This window comes from Dipteris shenzhenensis, chromosome 11, assembly GCF_047967505.1.
Source record: "Dipteris shenzhenensis isolate YYH24624 ecotype China chromosome 11, Dip_SZ_1.0, whole genome shotgun sequence".
In the NCBI taxonomy this organism is placed as follows: domain Eukaryota; kingdom Viridiplantae; phylum Streptophyta; class Polypodiopsida; order Gleicheniales; family Dipteridaceae; genus Dipteris; species Dipteris shenzhenensis.
In genome coordinates this window covers 30674076-30690323 of record NC_141606.1, presented here as the reverse complement: position 1 = coordinate 30690323, position 16248 = coordinate 30674076, and the positions used below count along the sequence as shown (strand labels likewise).

Genomic DNA, 16248 nt, shown 5'->3' with positions numbered 1-16248 from the left:
TGTAACACTATTCTGATATGAATAGAATAAATACGCTGCAACAGGGGATAATTGCACCCCATGAGGCTCTCTGAACCACCATCAGACTGTTACAATTATATCTATGGACAGCTGATTAAACTTATTAGTAGCAAAAGAAAGAGAAAGAAACGGCACTGCTAATTGAAACATACTTATGCTAGTTCAATGGTGAGGCTAAAATGCATTGTGGCAAGGAGTGTAATATGCATTTCAAGAAAACATTGATTTGAACTTTCATTACTATTATTCTTATTCATGAATAGTAGCCCAACAAAAATCTTCATAATAGCATATGCTGCAATCAAGCATGATAGGGTTGTCTTGAACCTAAGCGGATGAGGTATACATTGACCCTGTAAGATGGCTTTTTAATTTGATTCTGCTCAAGGATTAACCAACTTATCAGCCTCTACATTCATACTGGCTCTTGGTTCACCAGAATATGACTCGTGTGCCTCTACAAATTTATAGAGGTGGACCTTCCACAGTGATGAAGGATCAGAATCATTTGATGCCTGTGTACGTTCAGTTATCACAATGTTTGGTGTTGATGATTTGGCAGAGCTTATTCAAGTACATTTTACAGTTAGGGCTGCCTCATGCATATGGGCTTGGTAATTATTCTAGTGAACACCATTCCTATTGCAAGAGAGCAGGCATACACCAGACCCATGGCCTGAGTTCACCCTCTTTTCCAAGAGAAGAGTAGCTTAGGTTTGAAGTAAACCAATAAGTCGAGTTTTGCACGGGAGGCATATCCCTTGCTGAGACTAACCTCGGCAGCTATCTTCATAAAAATGCCAGGCCCTCAAACCCAGAGTGTCAATCATCTCCCAGGATGAAGGAAGACATCTACAACATTGTGCAAATTTACAAATGAAGAGCCACTTTCCCGCATGGCCTTCCTGGCTGCATCTCTTAACCCTCTTGCTCTTTCCCGCATTTCCATGCTTTCTGACCCTTCCATCAGCATTCTGACTAGCCTCTCCACCTCTTCCTTTGTAACGATTCCGTCAATGTTGGGTTCAAAAACCTTTCCGACTTTCCACTCCTCCACCATCCACTTCCGATTCAGCATTTGATCTGCGAAATACGGCCAACACAGCGTGGGCACTCCCATGCTTATGCTCTCCAAAGTGGAGTTCCAACCACAATGTGTCAAGAAACCGCCCACACTACGATGAGAGAGAACCAGAGCCTGGGGTGCCCAGGATGTGAGATACACCTGGCTGCTACCACCTTCCAGAAACCTTGGGGGAAGGGCTGATGCAATGCGATCCTTAAGATCTGGACGAATCGCCCATAAGAGAGGTTGTTGGCTGGCCTCAAGACCAAGGACTAGTTCTTTGAATTGAGCTGAGGACAAACTAGCTATGCTTCCAAATGAGATGTAGAGAACAGAGGCCATCTTTTGCCTGTCCAGCCATGGTAAACATTCATTATCCTCTGGCCATAAGGCTGTGCCTGTTCTCTCGTCAAGGGAGTCTTCCATCCCCAACAATGCAGGAGGAAGAAATGGCCCTGCTGGAACAACTCTATGTTCCTGTTGCAAGGCATCTATGACCTCTGTTTCCAATTCATAAAAAGAGTTAAGCAGCACAAACTTTGCTTCGTGGAGTCGCTGAAAAGGTCGGAGCTTAAACTGTACCATGTAGTCCGAGAGATCTTCAACTTGAAAAAACGAGGGTAAATCATGCGATGCAAGAGGAGGGTGCCCCGGAATGCATGTGATTAGGCCCTTTGCAGCCCTTCCCTTGGGATATTCTGTATCCATGACAAAAACTGAACGCAAGTAAGAGCACAACAAGAAGAGCTACTTGAGCTACCTATACGGAATGAACACATTCAGCAGAGTGCTACTTCTTAAGCATAGAATACCAACGACATCCATTAGCAGAAGTTCAATTGCTAATCGATCTGTTGACACCTCGTGCAACTTTGATGTCTGCATACCTTTGAGGGGAAGGTAGCCTTCCTGGATCAGCTGAGGAACGTGCAGGTTGACTGCAAAGCTTGCCGCAGATTGGAGCCAGACAGCAACTCTAGGAAGCCCAAAACTGTCAGCTACATCTTGGGTGAACAACATGAGGACATCAGAGAAAACACAAGAAGGACGAGGATGTTGATCGAGGAGCTTGCCAAGGAGGGCTTGGAGGGGGGCTGGCATGTTGTCATCGATGGCTTTGGAGAGCACGCCAAGGTCTGCCATGCGGTTGTAATCTGGAGGCAACCCATCAGGGATTTGCGCGAGGCGGATGTCGAGGCCATGGTGGAGGGAGGTGTTGGTTTGCGATTTGAGGATGCGAGTATGGTTATGCTCGGTGTTGACGAATGTGATGGTGAACCCACGGAAAGCCAGCTGCTTGGCGAGCTGCATGAAAGGGTTGATATGGCCCTGAGCAGGGTAGGGAACCATTACTACGTGCTTCTGGGAGTCTCCTGAAGTACCCATTAAGAAATCTCTCTCTCTCTCTCTCTCTCTCTCACACACACACACACACAGAGATGCAGTTTCCCCTTTCCCCCCCCCCCTTCGCTCGCTTGCGCTCTCTCACTCTCTCCCACACACACGAATCCCAATTTTCTGAAGGCTATAATAGCGCTCTCTCACCCACACATACGCTCACACTCATACCCAATTTCCTCTCTCTGTCTCTCTCTCTCTCTCTCTCAGACACACACACACACACACACACAAAAAGTCCCAATTTCTGAAGGCTACGCTAGCGCGCGCTCTCTCTTTCTCTCGCCGAAAACAAATCTTGTCTCGTCTTCTCTGCGCGCTCTCTCTCTCGCTCGTGCGCGCACAACTCACCTCTCTCCCTCTCACAGCCCCGCGAGTCTTTCTCTAGCTCCCCCATACCTTTCGTGAAAAAAAAATTGCGTCGAATATTCGTCAAATTAGGGAATCCAAGAGATGCAGATTTAGATTCATGTATCTTTTGACAGCCAGATGCGCCAAACTCGATGTGGCCAGGTGAATGATAATAAATCATTCATAAGGCCTCCCCGAGATCCAAATAGTTAAAAGAGGGAGGAGATGATGAGTTGAAAACTATGAGAGAGAGAGAGAGAGAGGGAGAATTGAAAGGGATGAGGGAGACAAAGAGAGAGAGGGAGAGAGAAATGTTGGGGGCATGCACCAATTACAATCCCTCAAAAACGTGGCCAAAATAAATAAAAAATAAGCATGTATTTTCGCTTCTACTGAGCGTTGCCTTCACTTAGGCCTCAAAAATCATATTTGAATCTAAGGGTGGATTCAGACCGCCCGGCGTCCACCCTCCAAAAGCACCTGTCTCAAGTGCCCAATAAAAATAGCCGTCCCACCAACTGCAAATTTGATCCCACCTATCTACTAGTGCATCTACGTGTAATATATACATGTGTGACATTACAATGAGTTCTCGATATAGGCCCATCATATTTTGCCCTCCCCCCAATTGCTAGGACATTCATGTCCAACAACACCTTGCTTCCTTGCTAGATGCTTTGCCTCAGTCAAACACAATCCTCGGTTCTTCAAATGGTCGATCCTCAAGAGCCACTGCTACTAATTGAACTATGCTCATGAGAGTACCGATCATATCTGCCGACTGATCTTTCTCCAAAAGTGTTGCATGATTGTCACATGGCAGTCGCACATTGGCCCCGCCTGTTCTAGCACTGCCCTGACATGGTCTAGGACTGCCAATCTAATGCTGGTAGTTCTATTTTGTAAAATGTTTAGTCATAAGGTATTGATGGGAGTTTTTGAATTTCAAGAATGAAATGTTTTATATAATGGCAATGATAAAAAGGAATAGAGATAAAACAATTGTTCAAAAATAGCGGCAATATGATGCTCCCGAAATTTGTATATATAGAGAATCGAATGAATCATTTATATAAGGGAGGATGCCCTTTGAGGTAGTTGTATCCTTTTTGCTTGTTGTATCAAAGTCCCTGGTAATTCTTGTTTGATTGTGATTGCCATATCTACCTTGTCTATTTTTGCTAGTATGCCTATAGTGAAGTTTTCTAAAAAGGTTCGTAATTTTTCCTGATTGATTTTATCATAGGCGATGGTCCATGTTTGTGGATTTGTATGCATGTTGTGCACAATGTATTTGTTCCCATCTGCCTTGCATGTTATGCTACAAGGCACTTCGTTGGGCATTGATTGATGTCCATAATTGTTAGCAGCTCTGTTGTCTGGACTAGCAAAGGATACTACAAGAAAAGGCTCAAAAAGGGGGGTCCTAAAGGGTAGCCAATGTCTAGGTCGCCGTTTTAGAAGGATTAATCATTGAGACCAACATAATTGATTGGCTAAAAGAACGACCAAAGCCATGGTCACCTTTTTCTCACAAAAAAGGGTCGCTTTTCTTTGTTGCCTTTTTTCTAATCACAACAAGGACAACCTCTAGTATCTACCCTTTTTTCCTCCAAAAATGAAAAGAAAGGACAGCTTTTCTTGGCTACTCTTTTTTTGTAGTGACAAAAAGGGATGGCCTCTAGTATCCACCCTTTTTTTTTGCACTTATAGGAAAGGGTGGCATGTAGTCTTTCCACTTTTTTGCTCCAAAATGGACAAAAAGGGCAGCTTTTATTACCTGCCCTATTTTGCAATTACAAAAAAAGGTGACTTCTAGTATCCACCAATTATTATTATTATTATTTTAAATAAAGAAAGCTGCCAACTTGTATTAACATAGGAACAAAAATATACAATATACAAAGATGGTCAAATTTACAGGCACCCTGCCCACGACCTGCGCTGCAAGCAGCTCCTCACAAACTATCTGCTAATCTCTTCATATTCTTACTAATCAACCCATCCATAGAGGTTACAATAGACCCGTATCCAGCAAATCCATCCTGGCAGCTCTTACAATAGCCTCCTCCACATACCCAAGACTCACCCCCCTCTCAAATACTGTCCTATTTCTGACAGACCACATCCCAAGGAACATAGCAGCTCTGATGAAAGGCCAACATGCTGCAAGTATCGACGAGAGACCTCTGCTCTCCCCCAAAAGAATCAGTTTCCTTTTATCATACAGATTGAAGCTGCCCATAATGCCAACTCTTCTTGCTCCCGCCAGATAGCTCCATACTCTTTTCACCACCAGACACACCCAAAACAGATGCGAAACATCTTCTTTATCTCTCCTACATAATGGGCAACACACATTGACATCCTTCCATCTCGCTACTCTGGAACAAAGTGGCAATCACAGATGCATAGCTTTCCATAACAAAAAGCAAGCCTTGCCCATCTTACATGGCCTCCACACTTCCTTGATCCTGTCAGCCCACCATCTAGGTGACCTCCTAAGTTTCCACTTGAGGTTTATATGATCATATAAGGTTCAATCATGGATCAAAACTCTATATACAATGTCACCGTCCTCGTCCGAAGAACTGTCTTCCCCACACACCACTGATTTACATGCCAACCCAAAGATATAATTGTGTTAGGTGGCCACTCCTCAGGAATCCTTTCTAGGACCTCCAACAGCAACCTTTCCTCTCTATCATTTAAGAAGAAGCACTCTGACAGACTCCTCACCATCTTCCACTCTGCCCTCCTTTGGCTCCACAGATGAATCCAAGATACAATGCCTTTGTTCTGAAGGGATTTAGCCCTTGGAAGATCCAAAATTGCCATCGACTGTCCATTAATCGACACTACTTTAGACCACCAAATATTCTAATACAAGTTGGAGTCACCCGTGAGACTAGCACAGCCATTCCACTTAAAGAATTGTCCACATACCTTCCAAGCATGTACCAGTCTCGCCACTAAATCTGAGCCCTTGATCTTCAATGGAAACCACAAACAAATACGGTCATACCAATTCTTATCCTTCCACGTTCCCACTTTCCTACCAACTCCCTTCTCTACAAACCTTGTAACACATTCCAAACATGGAGCATTTCTCTCAAACAATCTAGGGAGCCATTTTGCCACCAACAATGCCACATTCTTATACTCCGCATCTAGAACACCTAGACCCCCGCTTTAGGAGCCTTTAAAGCCTCCCATAGAACATAGTGCCATCTTCTACTGCCACCTTCCTCCACCCACAAAAAGGCTCTGAATAGTCTCTCAATCTCAACTCAAAAAGACTCCTTAAACCTCCACAGAGACATACGATATGTTGTGGATGCAGATAGCACATGCTTCAAAATAAGGACATGAGCATTCAAGCCCATAGTAACTCCATACCAGCGTTGCAATTTCCCCTTAATTTTCTCCCAAAACCACTCAAACCTTTGCCTTAAAGTCACCCCTATTCCAAGGGGAGCCCCCAGATATCTGATCAGAGTATGTCTCTCCACCCTCTCACCCGGAACATAATTTAACCACTCAAGGGCAGGACTTACATCTGTCCTCAAAATGAAAGACTTTGGCCAGGTGCACAACGAATCAGAAGTAGTACAGAAGTCCTCCAAGATTACATTCATACAGCTAACTGAATTCTAGCACTTTGCCACCATGGTGATCATGTCATCAGCAAAAAGCTGTGCACAAAACTGCTTACTAGATGGGAGCTCCACTCCCTTGATCCTCCCATTCGCCATATTCTCTTTAATGTACCCAATCAACGGCATTGTGCACAAAGCAAACAAAAAAGGCACCAAGGGACACCCATGCCTCATCGACCTATAAAGATCGTACCGACCAATAGCTCTCCCATTTAAACACAATACTGCAGATGCATTACCAAACAATGCTTTTACCATTTTACACAAACTTTCCCAAAACCCCAACTTTGCTAACATCTTTAGCATGAAGTCCCACCAGACTCTATCGTAGGCCTTGTCAAAATCAAAGCCTAGTAAGAAATATTTATTATCTGATTGCACTGCAAAATCATTAACTATTGCAACATTAAGAATGTTCTCATATATGTCCCTTCCTCTAATCAAACCATTTAGCTCTCTATCAACTATTTTGGCGCATACCTCTCTAATTCTTAAAGCCAATGCCTTGGCCACAATTTTATACGATGTGTTTAACATCATAATGGGCCTCCAATCCCCAACCTTCAATCTGTTTGGACACTTTGGGAACAAATTAACCAAACCCACATTGACATCTTTTGAGATCATCCCTCTCTGCTTTATGCACCACCAGTACATACTCCACCTTAATCAGATCCCAAACTGCCACATAAAATTCTACAGTAAGCCCATCTAGGCCAGGGGCTTTATCCTTTTCTAAACTATCAAGATCCTCTTTAAGCCCATTCTCATTCAAGGGTCTATCCAAGCTCTCTACTACACAAGAGACACCTATGAAATCACCACCTAGAGAAATAGATCCGTCTGCAAATTCCACTCATTATCCACCTTCCCTGGTGACTCAATAATGCTTGACAATTCCTTACAAAAAACATCCGCTATATGCCAAAAGTCCTTATGTATCCTACCCTCCGCATCCATCACTCTGTCCACCGCTTCTATAGACTGCTTCTTCTTCACTGATAGAAAAAAATATATAGACAGGTAGTCCCCTAACTCCAACCATATTAAGCGACTCTGCACTCTAGCCCCATTAGCCCTTTCCAACTTAAGCATCCTCAAATATTCTTATATTTCCAACAACAAACATGACATCACTATGTCATTGGGAGAATCATCCACTATAGCTTTCAATGAGCTCCAACAATGAGTTACCACTGAAAAAGATTTCATTTTCTGCATTCTAACTTGAATATCCTATTGGTTAGCAAATCCCAACACAGCACGTATGGCAACATCCCATCTAGTCACAAGGTCTTCCATCCCTGCTATTGCATCTCTCCACACTCTCTTTATTTCAAAACAAAACATCTCCAATACCATCAAATTTTTATCAAACTTGTACGGGATATCCATAAACCTTCCCACTTCACCCGAGATAGAAAACCACCATTCCACAGGAACATGATCAGATAAACTAGAGTGAGAGCCACTTACCCACCATGGGAGTTGACATCCACCATGCCCCCTCCGAAACATACAACCTTTCTAGGTCAATTTCTGCACAATCAGTAAATCCTTTATCCATACACAGAAGTTCCCACTCCGTCGCATCCACTCCTACCATCTCTCTACCTTCTTGCAACCTATTAGCATTTGACACCACCATGTTTCAGTCCCCTCCAAGAATCCACCTCTCCCTTGTCCACTTTTCCCTAATCAACTTCCAAAGCTCTACTCTTTCCCCTAGTGCATTAGGGGCGTATATATTCCCAATATTAAAACAACAACTCTTAACCCAAACCCCTACAGCCAAATAGCATCCCAAATCATCACGAAACAATTCATGTACTACACACTGAAATTTAGTAAATGCCATCCACAAGCCGGCATCCAGGCCAAGCTTCAACTCTTGCAACAAAATCACATCCGCATTCCATCTTCTGGCCACTTCTAAACACGCATTCTGCTTCTTCTTATAAAAAACCCCTTGGACATTTCAAGATACTATAGAGATACTTTCTTTACCACCTTGTGAGCAATGGCATTATATCTCCTTGCCTCCCTGGCCAATAGGGCCTAGCCAAATTCTTGATTTGTTTAGGCATAATCTTGACTTGATACTGCACATAACCCTCATCCATTTTCCCTTTACAGTTTGACACCCTCTCCTCCAAAATTCTTTTCTTAACATTAGCCTCAAGCATCTCTTCTTCTCTATTAGCAAAAACCACCTGCTCCTGCACACCCATAGGCTGCTCATCAACATTCTGCAGCACCATAACACCTTCAACCATCCTTTCCTGTATACCTCCCCAAGACTCCCTCCAAAGCTTATCCCCCACCCCATCTTTAACAAACATAGCCTTTTTTCCCCACCTCCAGCCATACCTCCTCGTTCGCACTAGTATTTCGGTTAGTACCTTTTCCCGATTGTCCAACTTCAACATCTAGATCAATCCTAGCTAGCCTTTGCACATCCTTAGCTTCCTATACCACTGGTTGCTTAATACACTCCACCTCCCCAAATTGCAGAACCACAACCTTCACCAGATCAGCAGGCTTGTCCCTAGCATGTTCTATCTGTTGAGATATCGAGCTCCACTCGCGATATGCCAGGGTGACCGTTGTGCATTTATGTCACCGACTTGTTAGCTACAGATGCGGTTGGTACACCGCCCACGAATAATAGCTGGATGACAGCTATCCTTATCTACACTAGTTCGTGGCTCAGTTAGTATGCCACCTTAGTTAGTTGAGTTTGGTTTGAGACCCACATATAGGGTTCTTCTATTTCCTTGTACTAGAGTTCTTTTGGCTTACACAACTAAGAAGAGGAAAACTGTTTTCAGCCTCCACTTTTGTGTGTATTCCCCCATTGTGTATGTGAGAAAGCTGCAAGTGAGACTCCTTCCCTCTCTCCCACTATCTTCACATGGTATCAGAGCCTTGTTCGTGGTAAGGAGCTCAAGAAAGCAAACCAAGTTCGCAGTGTCCTGGTAAGAGGACTAGTGTTGCTTTCCTTTTTCGAGTTTGGGAGCAAATTTCTACAGGTAGCACAGCCGGAAGTGCAAGAGTGCATTGTCTCAGATTGAGACGCCCTTCGCGGTGTGGCGAGAGGGCATTATATGCTGTGGGATAGGGCAAAGCCCTGGGTGACTTTATTTCTTTGATTCGAGGTCATTTCGGGGCCCGTTTTGGAGGCGGAAGTTCTTCGCAGGCACTCAAAAAGAGGGCCTGTTTTTGCTGTGCGACCACTGTTCTGCAGGTCGGTGAAAAGTTACCACAAAAATTGCATCGTATGCCTGTGCGCAGAGATATTGGGAGTTGCAGAATCATCCTTATTGCCTGTTGATGCAAAATCGTCACTAGGAAGTGACTGTGTGGTAAAAAAAACCACTTTCGTCAGGTTTGCAGATATGCCCTTGGGAGGCAAAAGCTGTGTTTTTTGCAGTGACAAAATATTTTGCAGTGTTCTGTAATGACGTTTGATTCTCTTTCACAGATTGTCACTGAAAATCTTGACAAGAACAACTTCCAAGCATGGAAGTTTAGAATGACGAATTTCCTTATGGGAAAAGGCTACTGGGAGTTCATTACAGGAAATGAAGAAGAACCGGTTCTTCCTAATGTTCCCAATCAACAGGAAATGCAGGCATTTAAAGGATGGCATGAGAGAGCCAGAAAAGTTATGTACTGGCTATCTATCAGTATTTCAGATTCAATGATTGTGCATATTCAGGATGCAAGTACGCCAAATGTGGCATGGGATACTTTGGCTAAAATGTACAGCACAAATACGCAAGCCAGGAAAATGCAGCTCAAGCAGGAGCTGCACAATGTGCAGAGAGAAAATATGAGCATCAATGACTACCACAAGAAGGTGAAGAAAATTGCGGATGCACTTGCTTCCATTGGGTCACCAGTGGATGATGACGATTTAGTTTCTGTGACCTTGAATGGTCTAGGAAAGGATTATGCACAGTTCCGGACATCCATTGCCGTCCGTGAAAAATTTCCTGATTTTTAGGGATTTGATTGCTCTTCTAATTTCTGGAGAGCAGAGAAATGGTGGTGCATCTTCTTCAGGAGGAACCTCAAAAGAAACTGTCTTCTACTCAAATGCTGGAAGGGGTAGAGACAGAGGTAGAGGAGGCTGATCTGGAGGCCGTGGTAGAAATCAGAATATGCAGCAAACTCAAGAAAACCACTCCTATGCAGGAGGACGTGGTAACTCTAGAGGCAGGGGGAGCCAAAGAGGTCGTGGTGGATGGCAGAGAGGCCAAAATGCAAACAGCAATGTTGAATGCTACTACTATGGTAAAATGGGGCATATGGCTAAAGACTGCTACAAAAAGCAGAATGACATTATGAATGGAAAATTGCAGCAAGGCAATTATGCATCCTCTAGTAGACAGGGTGATGACAGAAATGAACATTTGTTTATGGTACAGCATATGACAAATTCTGTGACAAGTGCAGAGGAAAGCAATGATGTGTGGTATGTTGACTCAGGTGCATCAAACCACATGACAGGTCATGCTGAATGGATGCAGGATGCAAGGAAAATGGAAAAACCAGGATTTGTGGAGACTGGTGATGATACTGCACATCCTATTGTGCAGATTGGCAAAATTCCTTTGTCTATGCAGGATGGGAAAAAGAAATACTTGTCTGATGTATTTCATGTCCCGAACATCACCAAGAACCTGGTTTCTGTTGGTCAAATGGTTGAGCAGGGCTTACAGGTCAGATTCAATCCTCATGGATGTTTTGTTGAGGATATGAAAAATAATGGTCGCTTGATAGCAAAAGGAAAGAAGAAAGGCAGGATGTTTACGCTGGATGTGGACATGCCTGAATTGAGTGCAGCAATGTTTGCACATGGGACCGGTGTAGTTGCAGATATTGATATCTGGCATAAACGCATTGGTCATGTTAATGTACAGCGACTTAAATCAATGCACGCCCAAAATATTCTTGCAGGATTGCCTAAATTCAAGGTTGCAGAAATGCATAAGGTGTGTGAAGCCTGTCAATTTGGAAAACAGGCAAGGAAACCATTTCCTAAGCATGTTCAAGAGAGTAAAAAGCCATTGGAATTAATCCACTCTAATGTGTGGACTACTAAAGCTGCATCTATTGGAGGTTGTCACTATTTTGTCACATTTATTGATGACTTCAGCAGAAAACTTTGGGTGTATTTTATGAAAAAGAAAAGTGAAGTCTTTGGGCACTTCAAAGCTTTTAAAGCCATAGTTGAAAAAGAAATAGCCCTGCAAATAAAATGCCTAAGGTCAGATGGAGGGGGAGAGTACCTCTCAAATGAGTTTGCAAGGTTCCTGCAGGAGCATGGCATAAAGCAGCAATATTCATGCAGTCATACCCCACAGCAAAATGGAATTGCAGAAAGGAAAAACAGGCATATTGGAGAGGTATCTCGGGCCATGCTGAATGAAAAAGATCTACCATATTATTATTGGGCTGAAGCAGTTGCTACAGCAGTTTATACAATGAACAGGACTCCCACTACAGCAATACATGGCATGACGCCAGAGGAGATGTATACTGGTAGGAAACCAGACATTTCTCATTTGAAAATTTTTGGTTGTATTGCCTATGTTCATGTGCCAGATGAGTTGAGGTCCAAGTTGGATCCAAAGGCTGAGAAGTGCGTCTTTATTGGTTATTCTCTGCAGCAGAAAGGGTATAGATGCTATAACCCTTCTACACGTAAGTTCACAGTGAGCAGAGATGTTGTTTTTGATGAGATGAGCAACTGGTATAAACCAGTAAATGTGATGATTGATGTAGATGCACAAAATAGTAATGCTGCACAAAATTTACAGCAGCAATCATAAAATATCAGTGGACCTGCAGTGTCCTCTAGCAGTGGTTCACATACTTCGCCATGGACAGGTAGATTGAGATCAGGAGAATCTCCTCAAAGCAATGCAGATAGTGGTACACAGGTATCACGAAAAGGAAAAGAGAAGGTAGATCAGCCCATGTTTGATGTGAATGCAGGTCACTCTTATGTGGATGGTGAATCCAGTGGCTCAAAGCAGAGCATTGATGATGAGTTGGGTATTCCTTCTGTTGTTACACCTGGAGTAAGGAAGACCAGGGATGTTTTGAGAGCACCTGGAAGTGAGCCTATTTTGCGCAGGTCTACCAGGGTTAGGTATCCTGTGGATAGGCTGAAATATGATGGATTTACAGCCATTCACTATGCCTATATGGTCAAAGTGATACAGGAACCAGAACCCACTTCTTTTGAGCAAGCCATGGGAAATGAAAAATGGGAGAAAGCCATGGATGAAGAAATGGATGCCTTGGATGCAAATGCTACATGGGAATTGGTGCCTTTGCCTAAAGACAAGAATGCAATTGGTTGTAAGTGGGTTTATAAGATCAAGCACAATGCAGATGGTTCTGTGAATAGATACAAGGCAAGATTAGTTGTCAAGGGATATGCACAGACATATGGCATTGATTATGAAGAAACTTTCAGCCCGGTTGCAAGGATGGCAACCGTAAGAGCAGCCATTGCTATGGCTGCATCAAAGGGATGGTCTTTACATCAGATGGATGTAAAGAATGCCTTCTTGCATGGTGATTTGCAAGAAGAGGTCTTTATGGAGCAGCCAGCAGGTTATGTTCATGCTATTCATCTTGAGTTTGTTTACAAGTTGAAGAAAGCCTTGTATGGCTTGAAGCAAGCACCTAGAGCATGGTTTGACAAGATAGGACAGTATCTTGTCACTATTGGCTTTCAGATTTCCAAGGCAGATTTTGAGAAAAACAGAGAAAGGGATTATGCTGCTTGTCATTTATGTTGATGATTTGATCATCACAGGTGATAGTGATGAAGATATCCTTCATGTGAAAATGTTATTGAGGCAGAAGTTTGAGATAAAGGATTTGGGAGAGCTGCGTTATTTCTTGGGCATTGAGGTGATTAGATCACCAAGTGGGATACAGCTCTTGCAGAGGCAGTATGGATTGGACATGCTGTCCAAATATGGGATGACAGGCTGTAAGCCTATTTCAGTTCCTTTGGAGCAGAATGTGAAGCTGAGCGTAGATGCAAGTGAGCTTCTGGAAGACCCTACTATGTACAGACGCATAGTAGGAAGTTTGATTTACATGACTATTACCAGGCCAAATTTGAGCTATGCTGTTGGGTTGGTAAGTCAGTTTATGCAGGCTCCAAGGAAACCGCATTTGGATGCAGCTAGACGCATACTCAGGTATGTGAAGTCCACATTGCAGTATGGACTATTTTATGAGGCTGGGGTTCAGATACAGTTGCATGGATACACTGATGCTGATTGGGCTGGTAGTATTTCTGATAGACGATCTACCAGTGGATATGTGTTCTCTTTTGGGAGTAGTCACTTGGAGCAGCAAGAAATAGCCTACAGTTGCCTTGTCGAGCACAGAGGCTGAGTACAGGGGTGTAGCAATGGCTGCATGTGAGGTAGCTTGGTTGCATAAGCTACTCTATGATATGCATCAGTCTACAGATGGGCCAGTTATCATTTATTGTGACAACATGAGCAGTATACACTTGGCAAATAACCCAGTCTATCATGCTAGAACAAAGCATATTGAGGTGCATTATCACTATGTGCGGGAGAAGGTTTTACTAGGTCTTATTGATCTAGTTTATGTCAGCACAGAGGATCAGGTAGCTAACATATTCACGAAGGCATTGGGCGTAGAGAAGCTGCGCAAGTTCAAAGACCTGCTTGGTTGTGCAGGAATTGGGATTGAGCTCGAGGGGGAGTGTTGAGATATCAAGCTCCACTCGCGATATGCCAGGGTGACCGTTGTGCATTTATGTCACCGACTTGTTAGCTACAGATGCGGTTGGTACACCGCCCACGAATAATAGCTGGATGACAGCTATCCTTATCTACACTAGTTCGTGGCTCAGTTAGTATGCCACCTTAGTTAGTTGAGTTTGGTTTGAGACCCACATATAGGGTTCTTCTATTTCTTTGTACTAGAGTTCTTTTGGCTTACACAACTAAGAAGAGGAAAACTGTTTTTAGCCTCCACTTTTGTGTGTATTCCCCCATTGTGTATGTGAGAAAGCTGCAAGTGAGACTCCTTCCCTCTCTCCCACTATCTTCACACTATCTTGTCCCCTCGAGCAACCCTTGTGTTTTCCTCCAGTTTTGAGCAAGCCCTGAAAAAATGGCCAGTTTTCTTACAAATGAAACATGAATCTGGAAATGGACCGAAGTGTACCTTCTGTGTGACCATCGACTCCGCCAACACTTGCACCTCGACAAAATTAGGAATTGGTTGACTCATGTTCCAAAGAATCCAAGCTTTCTTTGTTCCAAACTCTGTCTGGGCCGACTACAGGATGACCAAAACCTTACGACTCAACCACCCTACCCAACTCACTACCCATCCACGTAGGCATTCTCAGAAAGTCAACCCAAATCGGATAATCTTTGTAAAGAAATTCATCGATATTGAAAGCCAGTGACCACTGTAACACCAGAATAGTAGCTCCTAAAAACATAAAAGCCCTTCCAAGTAGTGCATTGCAGACTTTCTCAGAGACATAGCTTAGAAGCAAAAATACTTTCCTAAAAAACCAGAATAACACTCCGGAGGCATACCACACTCGAAGACCATGAATTCCCAAAGTTCAGCCAATGACAAAACTCTCCTAGTAAAAAATAAGTAAACCCCATGGTGCACCAATTTCTCCAGTGTGAATTAATACTATCAAAGTGAACCTTACACAGCACACTATGCTTCTTACCATTTTCTTGGAGCTCCTTCCTTGCAAGTTCATTCTCCCTTCGCACAATATGTTGATGAAGAATCGACCGTGCATCCTCTCTAGAAATCTCAGAGAACCCTCCTTTCACCTCAGCCATTACCGACTCAAGGTACGTCTTCCCCACCTCCTGACCTTTCTCAATATGCGGCCCCAATAATCCACCCCCCCACGATGGAGACACAACCATAACACCTTCACCCTCCTTGGAAGGAAACCCAGGACTACACTCTTCACCCACCGACGCCTTCTCACCCTCCCTCCCCAAAACAACAAAAGCAGACATAGACTCACCCTGTCCCGAACCAAGCTATCCCTTACCACCCTATCTCACATTGGAAGATGATGAATTCCTAAAGTTCAGCCAACAACGAAACTCTCCCAGTAAAAAATAAGTACACCAGTGTACAACACTCGAAGACCATGAATTCCCAAAGTTTAGCCAACGATGAAATTCTCCCAATAAAAAATAAGTCAACCCCATGATGCATCAATTTCTCTAGTTCTAGATTAATACTATCAAAGTGAAGCTTGCACACCACATTGTGCTTGTTACCATTTTCTCGGAGATCCTTCCTTGTAGGTTCATTCTCCCTTCACATGATATCTTCATGAAGAATCGACCATGTATCCTCTCTAGAAAGCTCAGAGAACCCTCCTTTCACCTTAGCTGTTACCGACTCAACACGCACGTCTTCCCCACCTCTTGACCTTTCTTAGTATCTGGCCCTATTGATCCACCCCCCCATGATGGAGACACCACCTTAACACCTTCACCCTCATTGGAAGGAAACGCAGGACTACACTCTTCACCGACTGATGCCTTCTCACCCTCCCCCCCAAAACAACAAAAGCAGACATAGACTCACCCTATCCTGAACCAAACTGTCCCTTACCGCCCTCCCAAGACCTAGCTTGGAGCACAACCTCAACGCTACCCTTACTAGACTCTCCCCCCACACCCTGCA

At 43.6% G+C, this 16248-nt stretch overlaps 1 protein-coding gene across 2 annotated transcripts; it reads right to left on the bottom strand.

Annotated features, from left to right (window-relative positions):
* Positions 1 to 292: 292 nt before the first annotated feature.
* LOC147896891 (7-deoxyloganetin glucosyltransferase-like) lies at positions 293 to 15719 on the bottom strand. Of its 2 annotated transcripts, XM_087381120.1 has the most exons (4): positions 15263 to 15719; positions 14734 to 14847; positions 1975 to 2416; positions 293 to 1785 (listed from the first exon to the last, which is right to left on the bottom strand). In XM_087381120.1, exons 1-4 carry the CDS (start codon positions 15335 to 15337, stop codon positions 848 to 850), a joined length of 1569 nt encoding a protein of 522 aa, XP_087237246.1. In that variant the 5' UTR covers positions 15338 to 15719; the 3' UTR covers positions 293 to 847. The 2 variants fall into 2 exon arrangements, with proteins under 2 accessions (XP_087237246.1, XP_087237247.1); XM_087381121.1 differs by lacking the exon at positions 14734 to 14847.
* Positions 15720 to 16248: the final 529 nt, after the last annotated feature.